The sequence below is a fragment of the Magnolia sinica genome, chromosome 12, assembly GCF_029962835.1.
Source record: "Magnolia sinica isolate HGM2019 chromosome 12, MsV1, whole genome shotgun sequence".
Lineage (NCBI taxonomy): Eukaryota > Viridiplantae > Streptophyta > Magnoliopsida > Magnoliales > Magnoliaceae > Magnolia > Magnolia sinica.
Window position 1 is genome coordinate 26850951 of NC_080584.1, and position 8394 is coordinate 26859344.

The 8394-nt window shown below is 41.4% G+C and overlaps 1 protein-coding gene across 1 annotated transcript in view; it reads right to left on the reverse strand.

The window, feature by feature from the left end:
* Positions 1–6606, reverse strand: part of LOC131221142 (AUGMIN subunit 3) — a 126813-nt gene extending 120207 nt beyond the window's left edge. Inside the window, exon 1 of the mRNA XM_058216292.1 lies at positions 6347–6606. Within this exon, the coding sequence (XP_058072275.1) occupies positions 6347–6522 (176 nt within the window). The 5' untranslated portion in view covers positions 6523–6606. The remainder of the gene's footprint in view (positions 1–6346) is intronic.
* Between the last annotated feature and the right edge of the window lie 1788 nt (positions 6607–8394).

Consider the following 8394-nt stretch of genomic DNA (forward strand, 5'->3'; position numbering starts at 1 on the left):
TGCGCGCCCATAACATCACAAGCAAGATAGTATAGTCCATCATGCTCACATCCTCCACCAATCTTCCTCTTTGTTTTTATGTCTTGGAAAACACTATAAATTATAGAAAAGTAACACAACAGTTAAGGGATTTGATAAGTTCGCTAACAAACAGAAGGCTTAAAGGAAATTTTGAAACAAATAAAATAAAGGATAATGAAAGAGAGGGACTAGTATGAATGGTACACATTCCATATACTTTGGATTGGGTACCATCTGTCAAAGTGATAGAAGAACATGTTCACAAGCCATCAATAGACGAAAACACACTAGACTGACCTGTCATACAGTCAAATGCTCCAAAGTCAAATACTCGTGGAGTATGAGACTTAGATCCTAAATAAGCCATACCTAAAGTCATGAATCTAGCCGTAGGGGTGGAAGTAGCTATAGAAGTATTGGGAACATACCGATTATATAAATTGTTCAACAACTTAGAATATTCTTCTCAAGCCAAAGAAACCATTTCACCGATCATACGTATCTGTGGAGCAGTAGATGTAAAATTAGGCAAAGGAGGCCCATTGCTCCCTCTAGTGTGGGAAGCTTCATTAGCCAATGATAGAAAAGTAACACAACAACTAAGGGATTTGGTAAATTCCCTAACAGGCAGAAGGCTTAAAGGAAATTTTGGAACAAATAAAATAGAGGATAATGGAGGAAAGGGACTTGTATGAATGGTACACATTCCAGATATTTTGGATCAGGTACCATCTGCCAAAGTGACAGAAGAGCTTGTTCATGAGCCATCAATAGACAAGAACACACTAGAGACTGACCTTGCATACGGTCAAACACTCCAGAGTCGATTACTCATGGAATATGAGACTTGGATCCTAAATAAACCATACCTTAAGTCATGAATATAGCCATAGGGGTGGAAGTAGCTATAGAAGTATTGGGAACATACCAATTTTATAGATTGTTCAACAACTTAGAATATTCTTCTCGAGCCAAAGAAACCATTTCACCGATCGTACGTATCTATGGAGCAGTACATGTAAAATTAGGCAAAGGAAGCCCACTGCTCCCTCTAGTGTGAGAAGCTTCATTAGCCCATTGCAGACTTCTCATGGAGGCCCCAACATTTTCAACAGAATGATTGGAAAGCCCATAATGCATGCACTTCCTATGTTCACGACCTTTGCCACAACCACCTCCCATGTCACCAAGACCACCTCTTCCACTATTGCCACCACCGCGACCCCATCCAAATAACGATGCTAGAGCCCGACTCTCATTGAATCGAATTATAGATCCCAAAGATAAACATTGCAAGCGTGCATACACCTCGTTTAAAGATGACACGTCTTTGCCACCAAAAATCTATGCACGAACAGGTTCATGTTCACACTTTAATCCATATAAGAACTTCACCACTCGGAACACTTCATTTTTTTTCTTTTTTCCTTTTAGTGGTAAAGATAATTTTATTGAGGAGTTGCTAATAAAAGCTAACAAGAAAAGAAAAAAAAAAAAAAAAAACCCTCAAAGATTACAACCCAGAAGGGGCGGGAAAATCACAATCAGACAGATCTTCCAAAACGGAGCCCCAATTTATCACATCCACAATGATCTTCCCCACAATCAACTCCTCCAAGCCTACTCTATTCTGAAAGTGTCGGTTGTTTCTTTCTCCCCAAATGACCCACTATATTGTCGGAAGTATGATACGCCTAATTTTCCTACCTATCGTACCCAACTTACGTCCATGACATGCCCATAAAAGCTCCCCCACCGATCGCGGCATTGTCCTACACATATCAAATAAAGCTAGAACGTACACCCAAACCTTATAGGTAAAGAGACAATGGATGACCAGGTGATCAATAGATTCCGTCGTTCGGATGATCAAAGAACAAATATTGAGAACAACCATAGCCCTCTTCTAGATTATCCATCATCAAGACTTTTTCCTACCCACAAGCCAAGTGAACGCGATGACCTTGGGAAGAGCATCATAGAAAAATGGAAGGCATGAACCCGGGACACTACCAACCCTTTCACTCAAATCAACTTATGAAAGGATTGTACCGAGAACCACCTCGAACTATGAGCTCACCAAACCTTTGTATCTTTGCCTCCAGCTGGGATTTGAATGACTTACAAATGCCTCAGTAAGCTAATAAAGTTGACTAGCTCCCTATCCAAGAGATCCCTCCTACAAGGAGGTAACCAAATCACTATTGCACTGCACATAGAATAGCATTCAGCCACTTTAATGTTTCTTCCTGGGGCCAAATGAGCCAAACATGGGAACTCTTTTTGCAATGATTTATCACCGTACCACATGTCCTCCCAAAATCTAACTCTTGACCCATCTCTTATCAAAAAGGAGATGCCTTCTCTAAACTTTTGCTTTAGTGAGGCTATTGACTTCCAAGTAATAGAGGCCCTATAGATCGAGGAGTCTTTAACTTCTCAACCCCCTTCCTCAAGAGCATACTTGTTATGATCTCTCACCAACAACTTCCTTCTTCAATACCAAAACACATTAGCCTTTTACCTGAAAGGGCAAGATTCATGCTCCTCACGTCCCATGAACATGTCCCACCCTCATGAAATGGTTTACACACTTCCTCCCATTTCATGAGGCGAAACTTGTGAGTTTCAGCTAACCCTCCCCAAAAGAAGTCCCTTCGAAGCTTTTCTAGTCTTCCCAACTAATTGTGGGCACTTGAAAAATGACATGAAGTAAATCAGCATGTTGGAGAAAGCAGCTTTGATTAGAGTTAGACGCCCACCCAAGAAAAGATAGTGTTTTTCCACTTGGATAGCTTCCTCTTGATTCTTTCAATCACTTTGTCCCACAAGTGTATAATTGGCTTCCCAATGCACAATGGTCCACCTAAATAAGTGGCAGAGAAAGACCCAACCTTGAAACCGAACACCACGGCCAAAAGTTTCCTCTTTTTCAAGATGGATGCCCAACATCTCGCTTTTTCTTACATTAACCTTCAAGCCTGAAACCACCTCAAAACACAACAATTTTCTATAAATTGTCCACCTTTACGGTCATCTACAAACTGAAGGTGAGATAGTCGATCAGCCGTTTTGCCACCTAGAACTCACTTATAAGATTAGTCTCTTGGCACTTGGCTACTAAACAGCCGAAAGCTTATGTAATGATCAGAAAGAGATAAGGGGAAAGTGGATCCCCCTACCTTACGACCCCTTGTTGCCTTGAAAGTTGAAATAGCCTTTAAGAGGACCATTCACAAGGACAGAAAAAGCTGACAAACCAATTCACACTTGAATCCATTTCCTCCATTTGATCCCGCAACCCATCATATCCAATAAATAATCAACGAAGTCCCAATCAACATAGCCATGGGCTTTTTCGATGTCTAGCAACAATCCATGCCTTCCCTTTCATGAATCTGGAGTCGATACACTAGTGAGCAATGAGAACGCTATCCAAAATCTATCTTCCTGCCATGAAGGACATTGGGTTTTTAGATATAAAGCTTTCTATCACTGATCAAAATCTTGAAGCAAGAATCTTGGCTAAGATCTTATACAGGCTTCCAATAAGACTTATGGGTCTAAAATTCATTAAGCATTCTACCCCTTCACCTTTAAGAATAATGTCTATGAAGGACGCCCCTAATGCAAGGGATAAATTGCCTTTTTTGAAGAATTAGTCAACAAAGTCTATAACGTCAAACTTTTTCACACTCCAAAACACTTGAAAAGAAAAGAAAAAGAAGAAAAAATAAAAAAAGGCAAAGGATAGCCATTAGGCTCCTGGGCCATATATTTCTTCCCAAACTGTCTACCACCTCTTTAATTTCATTTTTTGAAACAGGCTTTCCAATAAGCTTGAATTTTCAGCCAATAACCGATCAAAATGAAGATTATCTAGCCGAGGACACTTCCATTCCTCCTTGGCAAGAATTTTTTATAAACGAGCACTACGCCTCACAAACTCATGATTTATCCTCTAGTCTTGAACCATCCACTACCAGGGAGCTGATTTTGTTGTATATGGCTCTAACAAGGCTATGGTGTGAAAGAACCGTGTGTTCTTATTTCCTTCTTTTAACCAAGTCACCCTCGACCATTGCCTCCACTTAATTTCCTCCTCCTTGAGCCATTGTGAATAAAGCAATGAAAGCTTTGTGCGCCTTCCTTTTTCTTCCTCAGACAATGCATTCCCCTCTTTAATATTTAAGCCATGAATTTTGTCGAGAATCAAAGACACCTCTTCCCCTCTAGCCCCATAGACCTTCTTCCAAGATTTCACCTTTTCTTTTAATAACTTCAATTCAGGATGCAGATGAAAGCCAGTCGAGCCCTTACTTGAATCGATAGCCACCAATCTGTCACTAACCTCACGAAGCCCTCCAACTCCAACTGCGAACACTAGAAACGGAATGGTAATGCAGGGGCATTTTCACACCGGGCTCAAGTGGGGTAGCCCGTGGGATGCGGGGACACACTCGGGGTGGGTGACCCATGTGATTTGAGGCTCACGGGGGAGGTATCGTGTTTGAAACTCCTCACCGGGGGTGATTAATGCGCATTTCACACAGGGCTCGAATGGGGTAGCCTATGCGATGCAAGGACACACTCGAGATGGGCGGCTCGTGTGAGGCAGTACCCATGTGATCTGAGGCCCACAAGGGGGGTTCAGCCGAGGTCCTAACCCATGCAATGTGGGGCCTAGGCTATGGGATAAAGGAATTAATTCATCATACTCTAACAGTTCGAGCTTTTAGAGCAAGTGGTTAATTGTCCTGCATTAAATGGCTTTGGATTGCTACTCTCCAAAGCAATCTCTAACACGATAGGGCAGTGATCCAAAACTGGCCGAGGGAGACCCTTCAACTGAGCCATAGGGAATCTTTCTAAACAACCGAACACATAGAAGACCTCAAATATATGACTAACGCCGATACTTCTCAATTCACATCCACCCTACAAATGCATTTAACATCAAACGTCTTATCCCATACACTACAAACAATGAAGCAACTCGAAGGCGAATTCTCTTCAACAAGGAGAATCTGGTTTTCCTTTTCATTGTTAGTTTTTACTTAAGACGTTATAAAGGTCTATATCATGAATTTGTGATGTTTCAATAAATAAAAAAGAAGTCATACTTAGATATGTCTAGAGAGAATGATTTTGCATGGAAATAAGTGGTTGATGATCTAGATTCGTAGTCAAGAACTCATAGAAATTATGCATTTTGTAAATTTTATCATATGTTCTATTATTTTAAATAAAAATATGAAGGGTTGTGTAGCTTACACTACACGCTATAGACGGCCAAACACCACGCTACACGCTATTTAAAACACTGGTTATAGGTTAGGATTGTTCTATGGATACTATGTTTGAGAGATCATAATCAGCTTTGGGGGTTTTGAAATGAAAATTTTGTTCTCTCTTCTAAGTAGAGAGAGAGAGAGAACAAAGAGGAGGAATGAGATTTCCCTCATCTTGCTCTTGTTGAGATGGGGTTCAATAAATTCTCAAGATGCTCGTGGATGCCCGATCTTGGAGGATTCCAACTGCCCGTGCTAAAGACACTCGCCAAATTCAAATTACTCATCACGGGAGGCCACGCCGGGGATTAGCAACATCAAGTTGAATGAAGAGTTAGTTTCGAGCCCGATACAATTTGTTATACGATAACACGATTATGTCAAAATTGGCTAAGTGTGATTAGATTACCTTATCGAAAACAAGTAATTGCAGCAAGGGTTGAACTAAAGCATGTTTCACTTCTTTTTTCGCTTTAACTTACCAGTTACCCATTTCTTGTACACGTGTACACGTGGCAAATGTGTAAAAAGCTCCAAGCTACTCATCAAGTAGGGTCAAAATTAGATGGGCCATGCCCCAAAATCACACTGATAGAGCAGTCCTAACCATTCCATTGAAAGGTCTTTTGGAGAAGTAAATCAATACTTCTCAAAGAAACCAACCAAAGTTACTTCGACCGTCCATTCTTTCTTTATGGTTATATTTTGGACATGATCGATTAATGCTAGGGAAGGCCTACTTGATGGTTGACTCGGATCTCATACACATTTGCCTTGTGTAAGAAAAGCAAACCACTGACATTTCAAGCGAGAAAAACAACAGAATTTCTACATACACAAGCGCGTTTGGTTGTACCAAATATCATGATATTTCAGGATTAATAAGTCTAATTCGATGCAACCAAACAATCCCTTAACCTAATCAATCACTCTTTCTGGACTGTTAACTTCAATGATGAATTCAAATTCAACGAAAAAGAAAATGCTTATCATTTCCAAGACACGACAATGACGGATGGATAGATAGTACTGACCGCAAGAGCTCGGTTGGGGACAGGACATTGGCGGGGCGGAGGCTGGAGCAGATCCAATCGAGCAGAGGGCGAGCCTCTTCGTACTGAAATGGCCATTCGAAGCTGTCCGGATCCAATGCCTCGTGGCCTTCGTAGCCTAATTCCCCAAGAAGGCTGCAGAGCCTGGCGCCACTCATCCTCGCCTCTCTCTCTCTCTCTCTCTCTCTCTGCAAGACAGACGGGAGAAAGAAATGAGGGGTTGAGAGGGAGACGCTTTTGAATACTAGCTAACTCGACTCGAACAGTTTCTGAATTTAGGATCGATTCGGCCGGCGAAATTGCATTGCAGATACGTACGCGGGTTGTTGCAGGTTTCGTACAACGCATATCCCCGTGGGGCCCGCATAGATGTACGTGTTGAATCCACTCCGTTCATCAGTTTTCAGATTATTTTAAAATAATTATTATTATTTAAAAAAAAATAATAATAAATAATAATAAACAGATACAAGCTCTGAGTAGGCCACACCACGTGAAACAATGGGGACTAAACGCCAAACATTTAAAAGTTACTGGGTCCAGGGAAGTTTTGGATTCGGTGTTATTTGCGTTTTCTCTTCGACCTGGTCGGAAGGATCATATAAACGGTTTAGATGGAGTATAAACGTCACGTTTAACCAGAAGGCTTCAACTGTGGGACGCGGATTAGATACTTACAGGTTCAGTAGCGAGACTCGCTACTGAAGCGACGTCACAAGGTTATGTGGACCACTATGATGCATGTGTTGTATCCACGATGTCAATTCACTTGGATATATTATTTTTAGGCATGACCGAGAGAGAGAAAGAGCAAGATCAAAGCTTTAGTAGACTCCATCGAAGAAAACAGTAGAAAGATTGATGCCTACAGTTGAAACCTTCCCAAAGGCCGCCATGGTGTTTTTTTGAAATCCAGCATGTTCAAAAGTTAACAAAGACATTAAATAAAGTAAAACACAAATATCAACTTGATCTAAAGCTTTAGTGGACTTTAGAAGTTTTTAAGGTGGTGTTACTCTCCCCACTGTTTTCTCTGGTAGGATCCATGGGAGGTTTGGATGTGACTTGTCCTTTCGATCTTATCCTAAAATGGTCTCTCAAATGAATGAACGGCGTGGATACAAAACATACGTATATCATGGTAGAGCCCACGGAACTTGGTGACGTCACTTCAGTAGCGCACTCGTTATTCAACTTGTCAGTTGCCAATCCGCCCTCTCAACCGGGCTTTTATCTATCGTTTTTGGAAACGGATTGCGCGGTGTGCCGCGGTGGTGAGTTGACGTAACCAAGTTAGGTGGCCTCACCATGGTGTACGTGTTATATCTACACCGCACATTTATTTTACAAGATCAGTTTAGGAAACGAACCTAAAAAAGAGATAGATCCAGATCTCAAGTGGACCACACTACTAAAAGCAATGGGGATTGAACGCCTACCTATTAAAACATATTGGGGGCACCGGAGTTTTAGATGGAACTGATATTTGTGTTTTACCATCAACAAGGTCTGTGTGACCTTATGAACAGGTCCGGTGGCAAATAAACATCATGGTGGGCCCTAGGAAGGTTTCAACGGTGGATGTCTTTCTACGGTGTGGCCCACTTGAGGTTTGGATCTGCCTCATTTTTTTGATTCATGCTTAAAATGATCTCTCAATATGGATGGACGGTGTGGATATAAGCCTAGGAAATGAATTGACAGAATAGCTGGGTCCTGTAGATGAACGGTTTTTTTTCGTGTTCACGCATTCTTGCGCCCACCAGACGAAAGTTTTTGTTTTTCACCTTTCAGTTTTTTTATTTCATGATAAATGAACGTTCGCCGTACTAATGGGGTTCAATCTAAACCGTTCGTCATTTTTGGGCTCTCTCTTGGTGGGTCCCGCTAAGGTAACTGTTGATCAAATGTTCTTAACCATGTGATCTTTAATTCATGTGGGCCACGCTACGGCATGATTTTGCATTATTCCACATGGTGCAGCTACTATGAGTTTGCGTGGGACCAGTTGTTAGGATGTACGGTAAACC